Source organism: Felis catus, chromosome D3, assembly GCF_018350175.1.
Source record: "Felis catus isolate Fca126 chromosome D3, F.catus_Fca126_mat1.0, whole genome shotgun sequence".
Lineage (NCBI taxonomy): Eukaryota > Metazoa > Chordata > Mammalia > Carnivora > Felidae > Felis > Felis catus.
In genome coordinates this window covers 89,916,856-89,941,246 of record NC_058379.1, presented here as the reverse complement: position 1 = coordinate 89,941,246, position 24,391 = coordinate 89,916,856, and the positions used below count along the sequence as shown (strand labels likewise).

Here is a 24,391-nt window from a genome sequence, read left to right as displayed (position 1 = left end):
GACCACACTTATGATGAGCGACGAGTAACGTCTAGAACTGGGGAATCACTATGTTGTAGACCTGAAAATAACACCGTATGTTAATTATAATTCAATAAAAAAATTAATTAATAAGAATATATATTGGGGACCACAGAAGAGAGGAATTCACCCAGATCTGTTGGTATTACAGGCAAAGAATGATGACAAGTCCTTGGCTTAGCTTCCCGGTCTAGAGAGACTTCAAAAGTCTAATCTGAGATTCTTTATTGAAAGTTTGGGTAAAGCAGGCTTAAAAAGAGTCTATGTGACCAGTCAGTATTCTTGTTGCACTTACGTAAATTATCAGGCCAAGTGTAATGGGACTAGACTCACTTTACAAACACATTAATCCTACTGTGATCACATTTGACTGAAATGGGGGTGACTGTAGAGAGAATATTGTGTTTCAGTACAGAACTGCAACACATTCATTATCAGATCCTAGACCTAGTCATTGTCTTTGAGGTTCTGTTATCCACCTATAAACTAGGCTGGGCCCTGAATTTTTCAGTTTCCTCCAATAGCTGGCGACAACTCTCCAAACTAATGTTTCCAATTTTCTCCCACCCTTCTGACTTGGAATTGCTAAAAAGGAAAACTTCCCTTTCTTCCCAACGCCCTAGAAACGGAGGCTGGACAACTTGATACAAACCTCAGAGAAATCACTACACCGGTTCATATATGGACAGCTTTTCTTGTCTGCTGCCAGGTGGGCCACTCAGGAACTTCACCAGAACACCCAATACCATCACCGGTCACACCAACCACAAGGCAGGAATTCACTAGACTCACACCCACTCCACCATCTAAAGATGCAACAAACCCAACATCCAGAAAAACCTCAACTGATCTCCCTCTAGACTAAAAAACAGAGTCTGGAGTTTGTCCTAATCATAAACTTTTCTTTCCTTAGAAATGCTTCTTGTTAAGTAGCTGACTGCCTGCACCACAGGGAGCCCTAGAAGAGATGTGAATAGACGAAGGGTTCCTTGGGGCTGGAGGTGGGCACTGGGGAATAGGAAGAGATTGATAAGGGTACAGGATTTCTTTTATGAGGTCATGAAAATATCCTAAAATCAGCTGTGGTGATGTTTGCACATATCTGTGAATATACCAAAAATCACTGAATTACCACTGAAATGCAGATTCCTGGGCCTCCACCCCAAAACTATGCACACGAATGTTGGTGGGGTGTGGGAGAGTTCAGGGTTTGGTGAGAAATGTCACCAGATGTCACCAAATGTCAGGGTTTGGTGAGGATTGTCCACACCCTCCCTCAAAGCTGTACCTTGCTTTCTGCATTCAACAGAAGTTCTGCTCTGTGGTTTTATTACGAATATTGGTTTTTGTGGAAGAAAAAGCGAATATGGACAAGCACGCTGTCGTATGTCCTAGCTCGCCCGCCCGGAGCAGCCGTGGGGGCCTCAAGTCCACACCCGACTCCACCACTCACGCAGCACAACTGCATTCCGGGCACTGCAGAAACTACTGGAAAATCCTGCAGATCTCACCTCTGTCAGGTGGAGACGATGAGCATCTAGCACACCTGAAGTGGCTCATTTCAAGGGCCACCCAGGCATCTGCCCTGCCCACCTGGCACACTGGCACGGCACACGCTCTCCTTAGACAAACGCAGTCCGGCACCCTGTCCCCTAGACTCCGGATGTCGGAGGTCTACTCTCCATTCTTTCTAGTTTGGGATCCACTGGGCTGGAGTTCCACAGCCTCTAGAAATTCCCCTGGACCTCAAAGGAAAGGGGAAGAGAAGGTCTCATCAAGGCCCTCAGCTGCCCAAACTAGAGATCTCTCTCCAAACTGCCTGGCTGTGCTCCCACCGCCACCCACATAAAAGACAAGGCTGGCATAGTGGGCCGATTCACATTTGGAAAACAAAGGTGCTTCAGAGATATTCATTCAATCCGAAGGCAGAGGAAGGAACAAGGCATCTCATGCGCACAGATAAAGGGGTGAAGTAGGGGCCCGGAAGTCATCTGACGTTCCTGAAGGCCATCAGGGCAGCTCAGGCAGCGTGACAAAACAGGTGCTTCACCGCGTACGTGTGGAGGGGCTGATCTGTGAGCGGGAGCAAGTGCGTGTACCCAAGGCCAGCAGAGCTGACACAGAGGCAGGGAACACATCCTACGACGTTGGGCAGGTATGGGAGCCCCTGCTCTGTCATCACGGGCCCTCAGGAGGAATGTTCCGTATGAGCTAGACCAGCATCGCGGGCCCCGAGGTAGCCTGCTCGGGCTGTCACAAGGAGGTTCCATAGGCCGGTGGATGCAACAAGAGAAACCTGTTCTCCCCCAGTTCCAGAGGCTGGGAGTCCAAGATCAAGGTGTGGGCACAGTTGGTTCCTTCTAAGGGCTGGAAGGGAGAAAATCTTCCCGGCCTCTCAGCTTCTGCTCCTTGCTGGTGGCTGGTGTTCCTCATCTTGCAAACACATCACCCAATCTCTGCCCTTACCTGCACACGCCCTTCTCCCTGTGTGCGTGTCTGTGTTCAAATGTCCCTCTTTCATAAGGTCATCAGTCCCATGGGATTAGGGCCCACCTACTCCAGTATGGCCTTGTCATAATTAATTGCATCTGCGAAGACCCTATTTCCTAATAAGGTCAAGTTCTGAGGTAATGGGAATTAGGACTCCACTGTAAGAATTTTGCAGGGGGACACCATTCAACCGCTAACAGGCTATGTCTCCAAACCACCTCAAGAGATCTTTCTTTTTATTTTTTTAATGTTTATTTATTTTTGAGAGAGAGAGACAGAGCGTGAGCAAGGGAGGGGCAAAGAGAAAGGGAGACACAGAATCCAAAGCAGGCTCCAGGCTCTGAGCTGTCAGCACAGAGCCTGATACGGGGCTCACATTCACGGACCGTGAGATCATGACCTGGGTCGAAGTCGGACGCTTAACCGACTGAGCCACCCAGGCGCCCTGAGAGATCTTTCCAAACACACCAGACTGTGAATCCAAATCTCCAAGGGTTGTCCTGGCCAAGGTTGGTCCCTGATCTCTCCCCACGCACGGTTGGGGCCACAGGACCATCTGCACCACACATCTGGCTCAACGTCCACACTGTTCCCTTTCAAGCAGGCTTTGGCCATGACCATCTGTTACTCCAAGGAACTTCTCTTCTTACTAAATAACTGTTCAAGCTGCACATTGAAGCAGCCTGTCCACCAAGGCCATTCCAAACACAGGTCAGTGGAATTCTGCAAACCATCTTTCTATGCATCACTCCATATAGGGGCTGTCGTCTTACGACAGATTGACAGGTTCTCCTAGACGCAGGTGATTTATGATGCTGACTGTGAACCTGGTCACGGACGGTACCAGGCTCCACTGACTGTCCGAGTCGGCCCACAGTCACGTGTTGATGGGAAACGGTGCAAAGGAAAAGAAAGGAAGGCGTGAACAACGTTGGATGAGGCTTGCTTCCTGATCCCCACACAGCAGGCTCCCTGAAGCCGCAGGGACTGATGCAGATGTTAAAGTCCCCTCAGAAAACTGAGTTAACAAAGTGTGCCCCACGGATCCTTCCTCTATCTGATGCCACGCAGTCTATTTTTCTGATTTCCTTGGGACAAATGTGATGGCACGCCTACGGAGTGACGGGAATTTCAGCAGGCACATTTCCTGGCCCTGGTGCAGTTACAAGTGGCCACGTGACCCCTCCCGAGAGTCAGAGGCACGTGGAAGGAACACGGGCGAACTCTGGATTGTGCCTGAAAGCCCAGGCTGAAGTGCGGGGGGCACCGGAGCAGCCACCAGGGGCCGTGACGGGACAGAGCAGTGGGAAGCGGGCCCCCAGTGACAGAAGAGCTGCCAGCAGCCCGGCCTACCCGGGCAGACCTTACGAGGACAAACGTGGACACGGTCGTCGTGGCGAAGCCTCCGGTCCCAGTTGCCCGGCCTATGTCCTCACTAATACACGTGGTAAGGATTCTGACACATCTGTCATCTTCTCCTGACACTGTTACCGCAAGGAACGGGCAGACTGAACTTGACCTTCCCTCCGTGACGCGGAGACGCTCCAGTCCCTTTAGGTTCAGGTCTGAGGAGCTCCTCTCAGCTCGTGGCCTTCCGGGTCAAGGATGTGGCCCTGTAAGTGCTAGCTTTTTCTACGGGAGACCAGCCAGGCGGTCGTGTTTTTGTTGGTGGAGTAAGACAGTACGGACAAGCTTTGGATTTCTGCAGTTCGGAGGCCTCCCCAGATGCAGAACAACTTCTGGAATGCTCACTGATGAACGCCATCCCCTCCGCACCACATGGGGCTCTACCCCCCGACTAGAAACCAGAGCTAAAGCGCAAAGGCCCGGAGCGAGGTGGCTCAGAGGGCCGAGCCGCACAAGTGTCCACGGTGAGTGAGTGGCCTCAGAGGCTGTCCTCGGACGAGCCTCGCAGAGGGGTATGGATGGGCCGGGGGAAGATGAACAGGGGGGGACCCGGACCCGAGGGCTCTGCGGAGGAGAACCCAAGGAGTGAGGGTGAGAGAGGCCGCGGGGCTCAACGAACCACATCTGGTGTCACCAGTCCGCTCTCCTCGTGTGGGTGGGCGAGGAGCCCCTCCCCCCACCATGAGCCCACATAGCCACCCACACCCCCTGCACAGGACGGCGTGCTCTGCGAGCGAGGGCAGGGGCAGGGACTCTCCCAGACGCTTCATTTTTACTTTTTATTTAGCAGCACATACTGAGAACAACGAATCATTCCACTTAGGCTTAGGTTTTGAGGAATCATAATGAAGAGAAGACAGGAAACACTAGTCACGGTTTAAGGTCTCGAGAAAGGACAGAACCGCACAACAGTGAGGGATCAGAAAGGGTGGCCCCCCGATTAATATCCTGAGTGCGCACAAGCCTGAGTCAGGAAGCAGAGATGGGACAGAAAGCACCCAGACCTCTGTTCAGCCCAACTGGATGCCAACCAGAACCTCCCGCAGAACGTGTGCTTTCAGATCTTGGCTACTTTCCAGAGCCCCTCACGCTGACCACCTCTGAGAACTCAGCTGTCATCCAGTCTGTTACTGACAAGAGGGAAAGGAGAGAGATGGGCTTTGCTCTCCTCAGCGATCAGAAGAGAGCACGGGGCGGGGGCAGAGGGCGGGACTCCTCCGGCAGTGCTCCGGGGAAGACGGGCCGTCTCACTTCTCCAGCTGAGACACCTCATACAGGTACGCAGCCAGCATCTTGGTGCCTTCTATGTAGTTAAGCCTAACGGAGAAGAACAAGCCATCGTGTCGGCTGGTGTCCAGAGGTCCAGGCGTGCACACGGCATTTTCTGGGACGCCCACCGTCCTGCCCTGCTTTTTAGTTCCGCTGGCCTCTAGAACCTGGTTCTCGAGTGCACAGTCCAGTCCAACCGCTCCTCTAGGGACCAGTCCTGGCCCAGCCTCACAGAGTATGGGGGGCCTCACCCAGGACTTGATAAGAAAAGCCTTACTTTGATCACAGCCCCTCCTTTTGTGTGTTGGATAAGAGGCTTCCAACTTGTGCCCTGACACCCAGGTCTCTGGCCCCTCCTTCTGCCCTCCGAGCAGGGTCTCGCCTCTGTTTTCGCCCCTGACTAGTCCACCCCCGTTACCCCGAAATGCCCACGGGTCATCCCTGCCTGGAGCACTCCTCACTGCCGCTAACCCAGAGACCACCTTCCATCCCTGTTGGTCAAAAGAGCCCCCGGCACATCTGCATAAGCCAGGAACACATAAAAGGGGCTCAGGAGCACAGCCGGCAACGACACTGGGATTTTCCAAACAGGAAAAGGGCGGAGGTTCTTTAGGAGCCAGAGATGAAGTCCTGAGATCAACACACACCACTGGCTGAGCCTCCTGGGGAAGACCCACCACCTCCAGGAGCACCCCCCCCCCCACCGCCTCTCCCCGGAAGTGTTCACTCCCCTGCAGGCGGGGGGCCATAGAAAGCGCCCCCTCCTGCTCTGCTACAGGACAGGAGGAGGCGGGGAGCGAGGAGGCAGCCATGAGGACACGAACCCGGGTTCAGGACGAGGACCCAGAGCCTCACCTGTTGAGTTTCTCGTTCTGGGAGTGGGCGCCATCATCGGCTGAGCCCACAGGCAGCAGCATAACATTCTTCCCTGTGGCTTCCTGAAAGGTCAAAGTCACAGGAATACTGCCACCTTCCCTGGTCAAGTCCGGCTCGACACCAAACACTGGGGGAGAACAGAAGGAGAGATGGTGAGGCAGGGTGCCCGCCGCAGATGCAGGGTCCGGACCTTGTGTGCGGCCTGCAGCCGGCAGCCCGGCTCTCAAGGTCGGCTGGTGGCAGGGCCCCGCCCACACACGGCCTCCCCTCGGGGCCCTTGCTTGCGTCCCCAGAGAGAAGTCTGACCTGTTTTCAGGGCTCTTCTCCCAGCCATGTAATGAGGGTGATTGAAGTCCGACACCCAGGGTTTCCCACCGTGGCCCATGTACACCTTGAACTTGTTGGGGCTGTGCAGTTCAGCAAATTTCTTCGTCAGGTAGCTAGTAACCTGAACCACAAATGAGAGACACGATGTACTATTAGCCTGGCGTCTGATCCGGTGCTAGAGATTTACTCTACAGTGGTCTACAGTGAGTCTACGATGGGCCGATGACAAGCCTACAGAGGTCCACAGCTAGTCTACACAAGCCTAGCACACGTCTACAGTGCTAGAGCCTGCAGACTCTACTAGTCTACGAAGAGCCAGAGTGGGTCTCATTTTCTGCTGCTAAATGCTGAGCATTAACTGCGATAACAAAAAATGGATTTTATCAAGAAACAAAACCCAGCCATTTGAAGGTAAAAGGTAAGCTTTAATTTCAAGCAGTTCACCCTTTACATAGATGTTCCCACATGATAACACTTCAATCAAGGCTTTACGAAGTCTCTTGGTTTGCTTTATGATAATAATCACATCTAGACCAAAAGTGGAGACTGCGGAACACCCGACGGCAATCTCAGTCCTCAGTTACCTGCAGGAAATCTTCCTGGATGAGGTGGGGCCACTACTCCCCAAATCTGCCCCCCTCTGGAATTCTCCCCTTCCAGAATCTTGCCCTTCCGCTCCTCACCACAGCCCAGACACAGCTCCTGCGGATCCCTCACCCAACATACTCGGCCCAGTCAGCATCGGATCTGAAGCCTTAGGATGAGGTCAGAGGTCAGGTTTTAGCAGGCCGCAGCAGTGACAAAGGTCACATGTGAGGCTTTTTATATGGCCTTTAATCTTTCATCCGTTTCTGAACTGCTTATTCAGTAATTACAGAGTTGGCAAGAGTCAAGAAGCAGGAAGTGTGGGTCTGGAGTTTGTATCTTTAGCTGCTCAGCGCCCTACTGGGAATCTTCACCCCCGGAGTCTCCACGGAGGCAGAAGCCCCCCTCCCGGCGTCCCAGCTCCCTCACATGCCTGCTCGCTCACAACTTCAGGAGTCATGTTCGGCACGAGCCTGATGGAGAACTTGCCCACCACTTTCCTAGGGATCACAGTCTTGGACCCCGACCCAGAAAAGGCGCCTTCAATCCCGTGGAGGGAGAGGGACGGGTACCGCCATCTGTGCATCAGGACGTCTTTCTGCAAAAACAGCAAAGTGGGGCAGGTGACAGCACTGCCTACTTACGAAGGAAACGCCAATGTCATCTGGAAGTCGCCTGTAGTCACCGGCCAGCCTGGGGTGGGCACAATCACAGGCGGGAGGTACAGACCCTAGAGGGCTGACGGATGAGCCCGCCCCAGTGCGCTCTGGTACCCGCTGTGACACAGCACAAGGGGACTGTGCCACTCTGAACGGCCTCAAGGGTGGCATCTCCATGCCTCCTCGTGGCTATGCTGCTGCAGACTAGAAGAGCCACGGGGTTCCCGCCAGCCCCGCAGAATTCAGGGGTAAGCCGTAGTCCCACAGACATCAGAAGCATCAGGAACCGGGAGGAAGAGGGCAGCATGACGCAGGCCATCTGTGAGCCCCGAGGCCCTGGCCCACAGGGCACAGAATGCAGCCATGGTTCCTACTGGAGAGCAAAGCCAGGACCGTCCACTGTCTCCTGGGCCCGGTGACCACAGACAAACATCGTCCCTCTGCCAAGGGGACTGGCACAAAGCAGCCCCCATCTCCCAAACGTATGACGGGTACCACAGACACGCAGCCACCTGAACAAGCACCTGGCAGAGAGGAACCTGACAGGGTCCCCGGGGCTCCTCAGTGACAGCCACCTAATGCGTGGACTTCCTGTCTGTGACCAGGTGATACCTGGCCCTAAGGCAGACCACTTCCGTAAACACAGATCCTAACTGGAAGGCGGCAGGAGGAAACAGAAATCTGCTCAGAGCCCCACTTTTCCAGGCTCGCCCCCCCCCCCCCAGACTAATGTCCCCTGGCCTCAGGACCCAACCGCCAGCTGCCCCGCCTCCGCTCCGACCCACTGACTCTGGGGTGCCTGTGCCCAAGGTGCCTCTGCGCCCCTCCCGTCCCCACGACACCAGCTGCAGGCTCCCCCCTGCAGCAGCACGACTGGTCTCCCCACCCCACGGCCCCAGCTCCAAACCCGTAGAGCCTCTGCCACGGTCTGCCCTCAAGTGAGGTCTGATCAGCCCGTACTCTGCCCAAAACCACCGCGTCCGTCATCTTCCTGGAGAGCATGTGAGCTCCTCAGCGCATCACAGGCCTGCTCGCCCGGCCTTCTCCGTCCTCCTCTGGCCAGCCCTCCCCCCAGACAGCTTGCCTCACCCGTGCCCTGCTCTGCCGCTCACCCCTCGGGCCTCACCCCTCCCAGGTGCACCGCGCTGCAGACCTCGGAGTGGCCTCCACACCCTTTCACGCTCCCTCGCCCATCTGTCTCCTGGAGAGGTGAAACTCATGGGCTGAGCCTGGCCACACTCCTCGTGCAACCCGGGGTCTGTTGCTGCAGTCCAACTCACGTTGGCTAAATCAGATGTACCCCGACTAAGAAGAAGAAACACGGTAACACGGTTTTCTCCTAAGAGTTAAGTGACCATTCTGTGCAAACAGTTTCCACCATGGCACCCGGCTATCAGGTATGCCTTGGGTCATCCCTGGGCCCAGAGGTAAAAATTATCCAACAAATGCAAATAAGGCAAAAGCCCTGCCACTATGTGTTCTCCGTGCACATTCTCTAGCTCCTAAGTCGTCAAAAGCCATCGTGTGACTTTTTTAAAAACCTCCTAATTCCAAGCCCGAAAATGTGCCGCTTTCCAGCATCTGCACCAACCGAGGGCTCCAGGACACAAGGACCTGTCCAGGTCTTTGCCAGCACCTCGGGCTCCTTCCCACCGGGGTCCCCTGGGCAGGGCATGTCGGGAGGCCTTGCGGACGGATGGGCTGAGGCGGCGGGGGGTGGGGGGCGGTACCTTGCACCCGTGCAGCAGAGTCTCTGCCCCCACGTCCCTGGTGTACTCATCCAGGTCAAAGTCGATCTTGTCGTAGAGTGCCAGCTCCTCCTCGGTCACGGGGGCCACCGCCTCACTGATGCCTGGGATGAGGATCTTTCCCTTCTTGTCCATCAGAGAGCCTGGAAGGGCACACAGAGGAGGAGCGCTCGGCAGGCAGGCAGACAGCTCCCACAGGGAGGTGCTCGCCGCAGGAGTCTGTCCGCCCAGCCACGGGCCGAAGAGGACCGTCTTCCGGGCACGTATGAGGGAGCGCTCAAGCACCATCTAGGCACGTGTGATCATCGATAGTTTAAATAGCTCAACAACACAGTGAGGTGAGCAGCATCACCTTCCCATTTTAACGCAAGGACACAGAGACGCCGAAGGGCAGGTGACGCGTCCACAGTCACAGACCAGGATACACACGGAGCAGACTGCCTCCAGCAGGCTCCCTGTAAAAGCCACTACGCTAGCCAACAGTTCTTTTTTAATACATGTTCCACAAGAAACTAGCTGCTCCCAAGCTAAGGAGTAAGACAAGCAGGGGCGCCTGGGTGGCTCAGGCGGGTGAACGTCCGACTCTGGGCTTCAGCTCAGGTCTGATCTCACGGTTTGTGAGGTCGAGCCCCACGTTAGGCTCTGCGCTGACAGCTCAGAACCTGTTTAGGATTCTCCCTCTCTCCCCTTCTCCCTCCACCCCTCCCCTGCTCACGCTCTGTCTCTCCCTCTCAAAATAAATTTAAAAACTTAAAAAAAAAATTTATATAAAAAAGGAGGAGGAAGACAAGTAGAACAGAGTAGACTCTAGTCCCAGGAAGGAGAGGCTGACAGGGAAGGAGACAGAACTTAACCGAATCATGGGTGAGGCAAAGCCACATCCAGCCTCAAACTGGCAGGACACCAGGACTGGGCTGGGCCCCGCTCCCACAGAGCTGAGCGCACAGGAGCCCTCGCTGGGCCGCTAAGATATAAAACACGCTGAGGGGGTGCCCTCCGAGGGGCGGGAAACACAGCCGTGTCCAGCGGAAGGATGGTCAAGTGATCCTAAAGGACGGCTCCCACAGGGCCTGGCGAAGCCAGGGTCTGCCCCAGTCGGGTCTCAGGGACCAGGCAGGCAACACCCGAGGGGGTCAAGGGAGACAGGGGCAGAAATAAAGCGTGTCCATCTTTTAAAGGAACAGGGAGCAGCGGGAGGGAGCAAGAGGGAAAGAGAGGAAAGTGGACCATAAAGGGTGGTGACAAGCACCAAATGCTGGGGACAGCCTGGAAACAAGGCCCCTCCAACTTCTCTCCCACGTCAGCAGGGAGTGGCGGGAAGCGTGCTCACCCATCAGCAAGATGAGGTCTGTCATGGCCTCGTGCACCGAGCCTCCGTACACGCCAGAATGCAGGTCTCTGTCGCTGCACTCCACCTGCACGGACACAAGAGACCCCTCCACTTGCGGCTTGGTGGGAGCTCATCCTCAGCACGCGACGGTCACGAGACCCGACAGTTTTCAAGACTGCGATCTGCTCCCTCCAGGAGCAAAGCAAGGCATTTCCCAAATGACAACACTCCGGCAGCGGGACACGACGGCGCTCCGGGCCACGTTGGCCACGGGTGGGGGGAGCGCCGCCGGCCAGCTCCCTGAGCACCCAGCTCCCGGGGCTTCGCAGGGACCCCGCGCCTTTCTGCTGAAAGGGAACACCAACACGAACAGCAGCGGCAAGGACCCGGGACCAGACCCCGCCCGCCGCACCCCCACCCCCCCACTAACGTGCGGGCAGGGGCAGGTTTCAGGCCTCGCCAGGCCCGCGCCTCCACGCCTGTAAAGCGGTGAGGTGGGAGCGTCTGGCGGTCGGCCAGAGGGTTCTTGCTCCGGCCACCCGGGAAGCAGTCTGGGGAGACCAAGCGCTCAGGGCAGCGGCGACGGCCGCTCTGGCATCTTCGGCCACAAAACACTCCCTCACGGGAACCACTTCACCCCGCGTGCCAGGCACCTCATCCGCGGATGGGACCCGGGCTCAGCCGCCCGCCCCGCCCCTGCGCCCGGCGGCTTCGGCGGCTTCGATGTCTAGTGAAACGACCCAGTTCCCTCAAGACCTCCGTTCCAGGCAGGGCCTGAGGGGACGTCTTGACTTTTCAAAGTCTTTGTAAAATGCTTTGCACGAGCCAATCTTCCTAAACGAGCTACCAGTTATCTTTCCTCGACTGCTCCGAGGCGATCCGGCAAACACCCCCTAGCTGCAAGGTGGGTGAAACTGACTTCCGAGCGCCGTCCGCGCCCGGAGAAGCGCCAAGTCGTGTCACGTTAACAACTAGACGCCGCCGAGAAGGCTCTGTGCTCCTCCATCACGCGCATGGCTCCCTTCCTGGGACCCACGCACCGGGGGCCACGCAAGGGCAAGGGGGCCACGCAAGGGCAAGGGGGCCTACGGGTTGGGAAGAAACGCCACAAACACGTAGAGCTCTACACGATACCTCAATGAAAAAGTAGCAAATGCCCCTGAGACCGTACGTGATGCACGGCTTCTTCTTTCCCAGCCAGTAGTTGTCAGAAATGCACACGTAGTCCACGTCTTTAAAGAATGTGTCCTTCCGCGAAAATATCAGCTCCTCCAGGCCTTCCGAGCCCGACTCCTCCATGCCCTCTAGACAGAATCGGACGTTAACCGGGATCTCCTGCGGACGGGAAAACGAGCACTGGGAGGCATTCAGCTCTCAGGCGCTGTTTCTTCTTAGACACAAAAGGCCGAAGTCACCGAACGCTGTGCAATCACAAATCTCAAACACTCAACTTCCCCCAGACCCACCGCTCGGGCAGGCTGTGTGTGCCCTGCAGCCACCCTCCGCCCTCAGGTGCCGGGCTGTCAGGGGACAAGCACGGACCCAGCCACCCCCACACGGAGGACTCCTTCCGAGGATGCCACGGTGCGACCACACTTCCTATTCCCGGGGACGTCTGCGCTCACCCAGCGTGAATCAGGCGTCTCCAGGGAAGCCTGAGCTGCTCTCTCTACAACACAGGCCGTGACACAGAGAAAACCAGTCTCCACGGCGTCAGTCACCAGTCACCACCCACGCACTGTTCCCATTCACAGGTGCTCTGCACTAGGACCCCCACTCTCCACACGCTGACAGGCCCTTTCCCCGAAGAGCGGACGGTAACCGTAAGACGTTGCCTCCCTGACGCCTGCTCTACAGTTTTCCAGGTCTCCCCAGCGCTGTGCAGTGAGGAAGGCGGCCCTTCCACAGATGGGAAAATGAAGCGGCCTCCAAGCAACGCGACCCGCCAAAGGTCACACAGGCTACAAAACGGCAGAGCCCCACGTGGATGCAAATCCGTGGAGTCCTGGTTCCAAACTGCCCCCAAACAGCACTCTGCACCAGCTACCTCGCTTCCCCTGCTTCTGTCTCTCAAATGAAATCTTTCCTGGGACGTTGGCAGGTGGAACGCGTGTTAAGTGGCGCTGCTCCGGCAGCCGCACACGGCCACGCTCCCCGCGGTCACCCCCAGAGCCCGAAGGACCCCGGAGGAAGGAGAGCCTTTCCAGTCCCTGAGCCCAGCCAGTCAGAGGCTCTGGGCCTCAGCTCCCTCCTGTGCAAAATGACACCTTGGACCAGGGAGTCCCAGACCCTTCCCAGATGTACCATTCTACCCTCTGACAAAAATGCTTGTCTCGTTGTTCTCGTTTTATCATGACACGGGATAAACCAAGCCGCAAAAACGCTCTATACACAACTGATCGAGATTAGGTTAAAAATAGTTGAAAAGATCAAAAAGTAACAAAACAAAAAACTTTGGACAGCTGAGATTCTAGGACCTTTTTCCTCTCTACTTTTCTAAACTTTAGACAAGGAGAAGGTATTTCACAGTTAAGGAAATATATTTCAAAAGCTAAAAATTTCTCAGGAAGATAAAAACCACCCTGAGAGAGACAGGGGTTGCCCACGACCACGGAGCCCAAGTCACGGCCCGTCGGTGAGCCCTCTCAGAGATGGAACCTACAGCTGAAAACTCAAAGTTCAGGTGCTGGCTGGATTCCTGCTGAGTCATCAGGAGTATGACCTCTGAACAACTGTAAAACCATTAACAATTCCTAAAGCTGGAAAACCTATAATCTCAAATCCGATCCAACTGCTGATGCGGTCTTGGGGAACCTTGCTTTCTCCGATCCCGGTGACCTTCGATCTTCACAGGCGGTTCTAGAAACAGACAGCCCTGCTTTGTACCGCTCTGACGGAGCCAGTGAGACATGGCTCAAGTACCTGATTCGTTTTCTGGAAGGCTTCCAGGGCATTCAGCCAGCCGGCCACCGGCCCCTTATCATCGGTTGCGCCTCTCCCATACAATTTGCCTAGAACAGCAATCAGCAAATTCAGTTACAATCACAATGAAATAGAAAAGAAAGTGCATTTCTGGAGCTCATCTGATACCATCTTCGCGCACCACACGCAGCCCCTCTTCAAACCAGGCGCCCTGTTTTCGTTCTATCGAAAGCCCCACGTCTCCATCCGAAATTAGATTAGGATTCGCTATGATCTAAGAGCAAGCCATGTGGACGCCCCCACGCTCCCCTCCCCTTCTTCCGCAGACACAGCAGTTAGTGCTCACGTTCCTCCTGACCCGGGGCGGGGACTGCAGGCCCAGCCCCAGGAGGTCACTACCAGCCGGCCAGCTACTTAAAATCTACTTCCACGACCACCGGGCAGCAGTAAGGGTAGGCAAAGTGGTCATATGTAGGACCCACGGTGCACCATCATCGAGAGAGAGCTGTCTCCCTCAACCTCATTTGGTAAAGGAAGGAACATGTTTACTCTTCACTTCTCCAGGCCATCACTTGGAAAACCAGAGGACACAGTATTGCCTCTCCTCTGTGAAATCAGTCACAGGACCCACCCCCCCGCTGCACACTCGCTCCTGGGACCCCTTACAGAGGGAGGTGGCTGGGCTGGGCACTGCCTGCCACCACGGACACTGGGGAATCAAGCTCAGGCCCTCCTCCTGCCCCTGTCACACGGTGTGGAGCTCGGCACAGGGAGACCAGGACAGAGGAAGGACGGCAGCCCAGCGAGGGCGGGCTGAGGCTCAGCCCCTCTCTGGCCTGTTCTGTGGTGAGCAGTCAGTTCTCTGACTTCCTCATCCTCGGCTTGCTTTTAATGTTGGACACGTTCAACGTGACCACCCCGAAGCGGCGTGAGGCTTCAAGCCATCACCACCCTGGGAATTTCTTTTTATGAACTAAACCAGCTTTTCGCAACAGCCGCAGAGCCCTCCTGAAAAGCATCCTTGTTCCCACGACAAGCACTGACTGCATCACTCCGACGAGCCAGAATGCGCTGGACAGAGGTGCACGGAGGCGCCGTGCTCCCTCCCTCCAGGCCCCGGCCCCGACGAGGCGACACAGGTCACCACCAGCTGACCACAAGGTGAGGAGCTGGTGCAGCTTCACCCACTCCCGGGACTCCGCCGAGGACACCACTCTGTGTGTCAGAACCGGGGACAGGCTGAGCGGGAGGCCTCACACGCCAGCGCCGACGCACAAGCAGGTGTTCCTGTGGCGCAGGTGAGGAGCCATGAGGGGGAGACGGGGGGGAGGCTGAAGAGCCACGGAGTCTCCCGAGAGGTGTCGGGACAGACACATCATGCTTTGGTCATCACGTGGCAGGAAGAAGAGAGGGGCAGGACCCACAACATCAACAAGCCATGGGAGAGTGTTCAACAGGGGAAGAGCGGTGGCCGGGGAGAAGGCCCAGCAGGCACCGGGGCGTGCACAAGCAGGGGGGGGGACTGGCCAGGTTTCCGGTGCGTGTGGCGGGGGAGACGGTGACAGAGGAAACAAGGGGGAAGGGCAGGCCGGAGAGCAGACACGGACTTGTGTTCCGGACAGTGGCAAGCGGAACGGCCCGCAGACGTGTGGGTCTGACGCTCGAGAGAAGCCGAACAGCAAGTCACAACTGCACCGCGATAGTGACGGCCACGCGGAACTGGGTCTCCTCAGAGATGCTGCTCTAAGTGAAAAGGTTCCTCAAGTGTGCACAGTAATGAACACGGCTGACACTGAGCCGGGGAAAGGTCTGAACAGAAACTAAACGCTTCCAGTGAGAAGGGCTCTGATGAAAGATGGTCTGGACTTTGCCCCAGGGGGCCGGGTACAAATGAAGGGGCTTTTTCCTCTGGCCAGAGATGGCCAAGTATGGAGACAGGGAAGCTCAGGAATGAGTGCACGAAGAACCTTTATACCGGACAGGGACAGGAAGAAAGAGGCCGGCCTGAGGTGGGTCCTCGGTAAAGACGGTCAAGTGCCTGTGGGCACGTGGCCGGGGCGGCACCCACTGACTATTACTGAGTGACTGTTATGTCCCTTGCCACGGGAGGCAGGGCTTGGGCAAAGACCAGTGCTTCCCTACTGTCCCAGCGCACAGCTGCTGAAACACACCTGGGAAGCGGCCGCATGCCGGGTTAGGTATCAGACTGCAGGTTTTTGAGGGCTGCAAGCCTGAATTCAGAACACGTTTTCTGAGAAAATATCAGCAAGGGAAGAAGTCCGACAGACCCCAGGCTACAAATACTCCTCTCCACGAGGACAGGTAAGCTTTCTGATGTTTCAATGACTGGTGCACATGTGCGAAACTTCCGGAACCCAATTGCTAGGTGATGTGAACACGACTTGCTCTGGAAAGAAAACAAGTTATCTTTCTGAGGCAAGAGAGTAGAGAGGCTTCTCCAGATGCTTCCCCTGCTAGAGGAAAGCGTCCCTCACCGTCGCGTTCCACCAGGGTGAAGGGTTCGCTATCCCAGCCGTCCTCGAGGGCTGCCGGCTGCACGTCCAGATGTCCGTAAATACACACGGTTTTCTTCCGGGGGTCGGAGCCCAGCTTGCCAAGTAAAATGGGAGGAAGTGGTATCTCGGACCCATCAGGGAGCTAAGAGATGAGAAGGAAGCAACAGAGGACAGCCATTGTTTCAAAAATTCGGTGTTTATGGGAGATACCATTAAAGTACCTTGAGAATTTTTATCTGTTCTTATCAACCTTCATTATAGAGTTTAAGAACACATTGTTCAATTGCATCAGTTAACAACAAATTACTTTCCCATAATCCACAGTACTTAGGCCACATAATGTTTACCAACCGCAGGGAGTTTGGTGAATATTTCAAAGCTGACTTTTTTAAACGTCTATATTGACAAAACATATTATGAAGGCCATGCTTGGGATACAACTTTGCTCATTATTTTCCAAAATAATGGATGAAAACTACTACCATCTTCAAGCAGGAGACAGGTTTGAAATTCATGCACAGGAAAGGATGCAGACCAGGACAGAAGGGAACAGAATTCACAGCAAGTCATATTCACGCGGGCAGTGGGAGCTGGAGCCCCCTCTCGGCTCCCTCCCAAGCCTAATCGGTGTCCCACAGTCTCGCAAGAATGGGGGACAGGGTATCAGTCACGGCACTAAGTGGACACGTCCCTTGGGGACCATGCCAGGCTGCTGGAATTCTTGTACGATTTGTCTTTTTGTCTTTCCAGTGCACTACGCTCATAAATACTCAACTCTCAACTCGTAACTCTTGGCAACCCTGCAGTACCCACGCGCAGCCTGGGAACCAAGGTCACTTACCCACATGAACCGCCCCCAGGGCAGGGTTCACGCACCAGTACGGAAGGATAGCCACAGCCATGAGAGGCAAAGAATCATTCCTCAGACTCACCACCCTGGTCACACGTGACGTGTGACACTAGTTGCATCTGGCCCTCAGCTGGCCTCAGAAAAATAATGACTTTCAAATGACAAATTTTCTCTAAATAAATTTCTACTCAGTATAGCTGAAATGCTCAATAGTTTACCATTCTCAAGGATGCCATTTGGGCCCATAGATAAATTCATACCGAAATTCATGTTGCAAGTTGCAAACTCTGTCGGGATGTCCCTAACTTCCCAGAACGTGAAAGAATAAAGTCTGGCTGAGAAACACAGTCCAGGGTTTACGGATACCTGTTATCCTCTACCAGAGAACCTGCCTGGGCAGAAGCCTTCGACAAGGACCGCACGTGTCTCCCCACTCCTGCCCCTGCCCCACAGCCACCACGTGGCTCCAGCTCCCAGCCCTCAGGCTCACCGCACCGGCACCCAGCGGGTCGCATTCCGTCCTGTGCACTTTGTTCACTTCTTCCCTCACGCCACTTCTTGCTCAGGGACCATGACTGTTCCATTTCCTGAGCACTTCTGTCTGGAGGTCAGGCCCTCGGTGACCAGGTCCCCCACAGCTACCGGCCAGGCACCCTTCCCACCCTACCGCCCAGGCAGCAGACGGGCCCGACACGACGTGGCCTGAGCCAGCCTCAGCAGTGAGCCCCATGCCAAAGAGCCCCACGTCGGCCCTTCCCACCGTCCGTGCCTGCCCTCAAGCCTCACCCGCCAGGGACCCGTGCACTGAGGTCTGGCACTAGGACCCGGGCTCCCTCCAAACGTCACCTCTCCCCCAGGAGCCTGGGGACACTCCAGCTTCTGCACGTACGCAAGACATCCAACTCCACCTTCGGACCTGCCCCAAGCCTCCTGGCTTCCTAAGAAACGGAACGCTGCTGCCCGGTGGACTCATGGGGAGAGAAGCCCCCAGAATCTATGGAGAACTTTTCTAACAGTGGTGCAATCTGTCAGTTCCTTGATAAAAACAGGTCTTATGTAATTCAAGAGCGTAGCAGTCATTTGTGTTTTGTGGACACCCTTTCTTTAAGAATGCGCTGTAACACCAACATTAAATAGAATCAATCTATTGTAATGAAACAACCCTTACAAAATATTCACCACCTAGATTTTTTTTTTAACATGTTGGGAAAAAAGGTAAGGGAGCGGTCAATTATGCTTCTAAAAGAAAATAACACAAAGAAACTTGATTTATCCTCTCACAAGTAGGGAAAAGTGCTGGGAAGATGCAGTGTGTCTTAAATCAACCATTACATCTGTTGTCAAAAGAAATCTCAAAGATACGATACTGGACTGGGAATCAGGAGGCCCACGTGCAAATCTCCTTTGTCATGACCTGACTGCGGGTTCCCTGCAGAGACACAGCCCATCTGGGCCTCTGGGTTCTTCCATTTGTGAAAATACCGGACGGGGCTGAATGTCCACACAAAACCCCAAGATTATGATACCACCGGACACTTAGATCATCAAGCAAGAGAACCGAGAAAAGCCAACCCTGTCACACTGTGCAATATAAAAGAATATTACAACGGGGCATTGGTGGTTCAGTGGTAGAATTCTTGCCTGCCACGCGGGAAGCCCAGGTTCGATTCCCGGCCAATGCAGCCTTCGTCTTTGGGGCACCTGGGTGGTTCAGTTGGTTAAGCAACTGACTTCAGCTCACGTCATGATCTCACGGTTCACGGGTTAGAGCCCCGCATCAGGCTCTGTGCTGACAGTTCGGAGCCTGGGGCCTGCTTCGGATTCTGTGTCTCCCTCTCTCTCTCTGCCCCTCCCCCACTTGTGCTCTGTCTCTCTCTCTCTCTCTCTCAAATATAAATAAAATGTTGGGGTGCCTGGGTGGCTCAGTCTGTTAGGCATCTGACTTTGGCTTGGGTCATCATCTCACGGCTGGTGAGTTCGAGCCCCACGAAGGGCTCTGTGCTGACAGCTTGGAGCCTGGAGCCTGCTTCAGATTCTATGTCTCCTTCTCTCTCTGCCCCTCCCCCACTTGTGCTCTGTCTATGTCTATTAAAAATAAATAAATGTAAAAAAAGAAAGCAAAAATAAATAAAATGTAAAAAAAAAGTAAAAAAAAAAAAGAATATTACAAACTTATGAAATATGGCATTACCATGGGACTTGAAATCACCTGAAACTAAAAAGTGGAATAATGTTCCATGAAGTGAGACTGTTTGTTCAAGTTAGGAAGAAAACGAACCGATTTCATCTGTCAGAATCCTGACGAAAATGCAGCCGGGCCCCCAGCCCGGCACCAAGGTGTTCGTTTTCAGGAACCGAGTCATTAAAAAGTGCCTTGTTTCTACCCCCTGGGATGCCAGGGGACACAGTGCAGTGAGCGGGAAGCTTCGTTACTTCTACACCTACGTGGGTAGCACGTGACTGCCTGGTTTGAATGCAGGCTGCTTTCTGCTGGGGGGGGGGTCCCCACTATCTTCTAAGAGTGGCCATTACATTAATGTATTTCTAAGTAACCTCAACAGCTCTGCCATCTGGAGAGAAATGCAGAAAATGCACTCTCTCCATCTGGAGAGAGTGTTACAAAAGCTTTGCCCCAATCCAACTGAGGGAATCGCACAGTTTAGTACCCAAATCGGGCCTTTCCTGTTTGTTTTAAAGACAAGCAGATTACCTGAAGCAAGATGGCTTAAGAATGTGCTGAGTCCTACCAACCCCTCAGGCAGACCTGCTCCCCAGGGTTCTGTAACTCCCAGGTGCCGGCCCCTTACCTTCTGTTTCCCAATATCTGCCAGTTCCACAGAGCCCCCCAGCTGCTTGATGTCCGCCGCAGCGACCTCCAGCATCCGCCTGATTTCACCTCTCTTCTCGGGCCACGCAGATACACTCTGGATGGCCACCCATTCCGCGAGTTTCTGTTTGGGGATGATCAGCAAAAAGGGACTGTGAAAAGGTGCCCCTTAAGGAAGAAAGGTAGTCGTGATTTTGCCAGGTTTCGAGGATGCCAAGTTGACTTCCTATCTGTGGCCACTCCATTTAAACGTGACGGCTATACGTAAAAGAGAAGAGCTACCTCACTGTTTTTTTTGTTTAAGATTTTTAAAAACTGTATTGTTTCACGAACTACAGCTTAATAGCAGAAAAATGTCAGAATGTGTATTTTTAACCATTAAGCATGAGATGAATGTAAAATGCACAAAGTTCCATAAGTAAGTTTATGTCCGAGTCTAACAAAATTAAAGCTGAAACATACAGAAACAACATCTTCACAGTCCAGGTCAGCTTATTATCCACGCTGAAAACGGCCAAGTTCTTTAAAGTATAATTTTTAGAACGAGAACTACAGATTTCATCTGAAATGTGTCTTCCAAGAATAACTTTAAAGCACAATTCTTTAAATTCATGTCAAGAAACAGATGAACTTATAACATTACTGAATCATTTAAAACAGACTAAATGCAAAAAAAAAAAATTAAAGTTCTTTAGTCTGTATCTACTACAAGAATTTGCATGTAGAGATTACACAAAAATGTCGGATGAGCTCTTCTACTTCTACGAACATATATATATAAAGACTTTCTGTCAAACACTAAAGGGTAACTTGCATACTGTGATGAGAAGGTAGAGGAGAAGACCTCTAAATAATACATTTTAGGTTACCGTGTGTGTGTGTGTGTGTGTGTGTGTGTGTGTGTGTGTGTGTGTGTCAAGAACTCTGGAATATCTCTCAGCAAATTTTCAGTACAGAACACAGTATTATTAACTACAGTCACCCTGCTGTACATTCAGTCCCTGGAACTACTTATCTCATAACTGAAAGCTTGATCCCTTTGACTGATATCGCCCCATTCCCACCCTCCCAACTCCCAGAAACCACCATTCCACTTTGTTTCTCCACATTCTACTTTTTAAGATTCCACATATATGTGAGATCACATAGTATTTGTCTCACTCTGTCTACACAAAATTTTAAAAAAAAAATTTTTTTTAACATTTATTTTTGAGAGACAGAGCATAAGCAGGGGAGGGGCAGACAGAGAGGGAGACACAGAATCCGAAGAAGGCTCCAGGCTGGGAGCTGTCAGCCCGACACAGGGTTCGAACACACAAACTGCGAGATCATGACCTGAACTGAAGTTGGACACTTAACTGACTGAGCCCCCCAGGCACCCGTGTCTACATAATATTTTTAATACTTGATATAAATGGCATGGCTCCGGGGTGCCTGGGGGGCTCAGTCAGTTAAGCATCCGACTCTTGATTTCAGCTCAGCTCATGATCTCATGGCTCATGAGCTCCAGCCCCATGTCAGGTGGGCTCTTTGCTGTCAGTGCAGAGCCTGCTTGGGATTCTCTCTCCCTCTCTCTGTCCCTCCCCCACTCATGCTTGCTCTCTCTCTCCCTCTCTCTCTCAATAAACAAACCAAAATAAATAAGTAAATAAATAAATAAAAGGCATAGCTTATATTTGCTTCTTGACAGTTTCTCTGAGCCCCACTGGATTAAACCTAATTTTAATGTTTACTGGAATAAATATTCTCTTACCTTAATGTAGCGATCCTGATTTTCATCAACATACTTAAACAGGGTAGTGAGGGCCGACATCTTTCAACCAAATCGTGGACCTTACAGGTTCCTGGAAGGAAACACAACCTGTCCGTCCTGCCTGTAGATGGGTCTGACTGAGCAGTGGGCCAGGACGGCACTTGTCGAAGAGGCTATAAAGTTCTACTCCACCCTCGCAGCCATCACGAGGCCTCCAGGAAGTGATTACAGTGCACACACAAGCAGTGAGAGGCTCAGGGTGATCTCCCAATTCCTTTCTCAGAAGGAACGTGTGCACAAAATTGTGGGCCAAAAAAGATAATTAACTGAAGGAAGGGCCTGAGTTGAAGACAATCTGATGAAAATTAAAAGTAGGCAGCTCCCGGTAACACTGATTTATCAGCACTTAAGATTTTTCTAAAGCACACACTGAACTTCCCACTTACTACCTACCACCACAGACAAAATAATCACTCCAGGGGCGCCTGGGTGGCTCAGTCGGTTGAGCGTCCGACTTCAGCTCAGGTCACGATCTCGCGGTATATGAGTTCGAGCCCCGCGTCGGGCTCTGTGCTGACTGCTCAGAGCCTGGAGCCTGTTTCAGATTCTGTGTCTCCCTCTCTCTCTCTGACCCTCCCCCGTTCATGCTCTGTCTCTCTCTGTCTCAAAAATAAATAAATGTTAAAAAAAAATTAATAAAAAAAAAAAATAATCACTCCAAAGACTGCAGCAAAAGTGTCACATCCTGTCTGTTACTGTCACAAAGCCACAACACAATAATCAAAACCCAAGGCAAAGAAAGTCCGATTTAAAAAGTTGATAATCTGAGCCCAGAAATGGTCAAAGGCAACATGTGAAACCTCCACACAGGCCTGATTAAGAAACTTCCATGGAACTCAGCAGAGTGCATTTTCCAACACCCAGCTTCTCATGTGTGAGACCCAACACATCCTGCTCTGCCACACAAACACATACAGGGGGAAGGAAATCATTTGACCAGCCGTCTAAAGATGGGAATGAGCAGGAAACGAAAGGATTCTGGTTTGGGGACTTTCAAAATCGGTTCCCTCTCCTTCCCTCAACTGACATTTCAAATTCCATCAAGTGGCAAGACTGGCCGGAAGCATCACAAGTCACACCAAATATCTCAGAAATGCAGCAGGAGTGACGAGGTCCTGTCACATCCAGGTAGTTCTAAATGCCTGTGTACTGACATACTGCAGTCGAAGAGTAGTTTTTTCTTGGTAGAGGATTCCAAAGTGATTGCTAAACACAGCAGTGACTCTATACCGTGACACGAGGCCTGGCAGCTGCTTAGCAAACAGAAAGATGCCCCAGCTGTGCTGTATGATTTCTACGATTTCAGAACGGCCAGCTCCAGCTACGTAGTTCTCAGCGCATAAAATATTTACACACCTCCCAGCCACCTAAGACTGCTGTCCCTGAGGCTTTGATCTGAAACACAAGTCAGTCCACAAATGCTGGAGAGGCATTTCATGAGCATAAATAAGTCAAATTTCCATCTATCTGTCACCAATCATGTAAACTGGGAAGCTATCTAGGACCATATGCTACACTGGGTGCTTTTCATTTGGGTTCCTGGTTATGAAATACCAGAAACCCCAAGCTCACTGTGGGATCTCCTCACTAATACTCTTTGCGGTCAAAATGAACAACCACCTTCCAGCTAAGGCAGAGATATATCTGCCTAAGTCGCACTTTTACCCAAGACGGAACAGAGATCAGATTGTTCAGCTCTCCATGCCAAGTCACCAGGGCTGCCTGAAAAGCAAATGCTTCTCTGAATTCCTAATCTGGTCAAAGGAGGTCAGGCCAGGGCCATTTTCTCGCTCCCGCTCACAGTTCTAGGAGTTCCTGTCCCAAACTGCCCCTCTTCCCCATCCAGAACGGAAACCATTAAAGATGGGACCCCTTTGACATGCCCTGCTGAACCCCACTGGTGAAGGTAAAAGCGCTGTGTGGGAGTGAACAAGAGAAAATATTATGCTTTCAAAATAAATGCCAGGATCTCTAACTTTCCCGGGGAGTGCCATCACTTAATGAAGCTAGTGGCAGCTGGAACCACCCGGCAACACCTACATGTGTCCCAGTCCTTGTCTCTCATGTTCTCCAACTCGTCACACCGGGTCAGCACGCGGATGACCGTCCGGGACCCCACCCAGGCCGCGGGGGGCCGCCCGAGGACAGGACCACCCCCAGTTTGCACATGGGGAAACTGAAGCCGAGAGCAAGACTGAGCCGACCGCCTCACACCCGCCTGAAAGTCTGACCCTAAGGACCGCTGACCCCGGGCCCCGGCCGGCCAGCAACATCGACCTAAAGGCTCCAGGGGAGAAAGAGAGCCTTGAGTTTTTTGGGGGCCTCGTCAGGAGGAAGTGGTTGGGCGGTCTTCTGCGCGTCTTGCCCGCCGCCCGCAGCGCGCCGGGTCCCCGCGAGGGCCTTCTTTTAACCGCGGTACCCTCTCTCCCCGTCCCTACTGGCCACGCGCACCAGGCGGTGGGCCAGGCCTCTCCAAGCCGGGGCTCCCGGCCACCACTCCCCCGGGGACCTCGGTCCCTGCTCCCACACGCCGAGGCGCGACCCATCCGCCCCCTCCGAGGACCGCCCGGCCCGGCCCGTCCAGACCGCTTACCCCCTCAGCTGCAGCAGCGCCGGTTCCGTACCACGTGCCCAGTCACGCCCCCGGCGCGGGACCGCCTCCCACCGCCCCGCCGCCCCGCCCACCAATCCCCGGCCTCTTCCGGAGTGCCGGCGTCGCCCCGCCCCTCCACCGTCCCGCCCACCAACCTC

The 24,391-nt window shown here is 53.5% G+C and overlaps 1 protein-coding gene, 1 long non-coding RNA gene and 1 other non-coding gene across 4 annotated transcripts; 2 read left to right on the top strand and 1 right to left on the bottom strand.

The window, feature by feature from the left end:
* Positions 1-4,683: 4,683 nt before the first annotated feature.
* CNDP2 (carnosine dipeptidase 2) lies at positions 4,684-24,298 on the bottom strand. Of its 2 annotated transcripts, XM_045041219.1 has the most exons (12): positions 24,234-24,298; positions 21,581-21,670; positions 19,808-19,951; positions 16,130-16,292; positions 13,635-13,723; positions 11,847-12,047; positions 10,713-10,797; positions 9,365-9,525; positions 7,409-7,573; positions 6,370-6,511; positions 6,043-6,190; positions 4,684-5,235 (listed from the first exon to the last, which is right to left on the bottom strand). In XM_045041219.1, the coding sequence occupies exons 2-12, from the start codon at positions 21,638-21,640 to the stop codon at positions 5,166-5,168; spliced, it is 1,428 nt and encodes a 475-aa protein (XP_044897154.1). In that variant the 5' UTR covers positions 21,641-21,670; positions 24,234-24,298; the 3' UTR covers positions 4,684-5,165. The 2 variants fall into 2 exon arrangements, with proteins under 2 accessions (XP_044897154.1, XP_003995322.1); XM_003995273.6 differs by lacking the exon at positions 24,234-24,298 and having other exon boundaries at positions 21,581-22,009.
* LOC109493515 lies at positions 12,045-17,347 on the top strand. Its single transcript, XR_002147812.2, has 2 exons — positions 12,045-15,956; positions 16,901-17,347. It is a non-coding gene; the product is annotated as an uncharacterized LOC109493515 (long non-coding RNA).
* On the top strand, positions 18,612-18,682 carry TRNAG-GCC. The gene has a single exon. It is a non-coding gene; the product is annotated as a tRNA-Gly (tRNA).
* Positions 24,299-24,391: the final 93 nt, after the last annotated feature.

Excerpts from the sequence above, each read along its gene's own strand:
- CNDP2 (XM_045041219.1), bottom strand. The coding sequence starts at position 21,640 with ATGTCGGCCCTCACTACCCTGTTTAAGTATGTTGATGAAAATCAGGAT. Across the intron at positions 10,798-11,846 it reads TTTGCTACTTTTTCATTGAG|GTGGAGTGCAGCGACAGAGA; the intron begins GTATCGTGTAGA and ends GTGTCCGTGCAG. Across the intron at positions 9,526-10,712 it reads AGACCTCATCTTGCTGATGG|GCTCTCTGATGGACAAGAAG; the intron begins GTGAGCACGCTT and ends GTGCCCTTCCAG.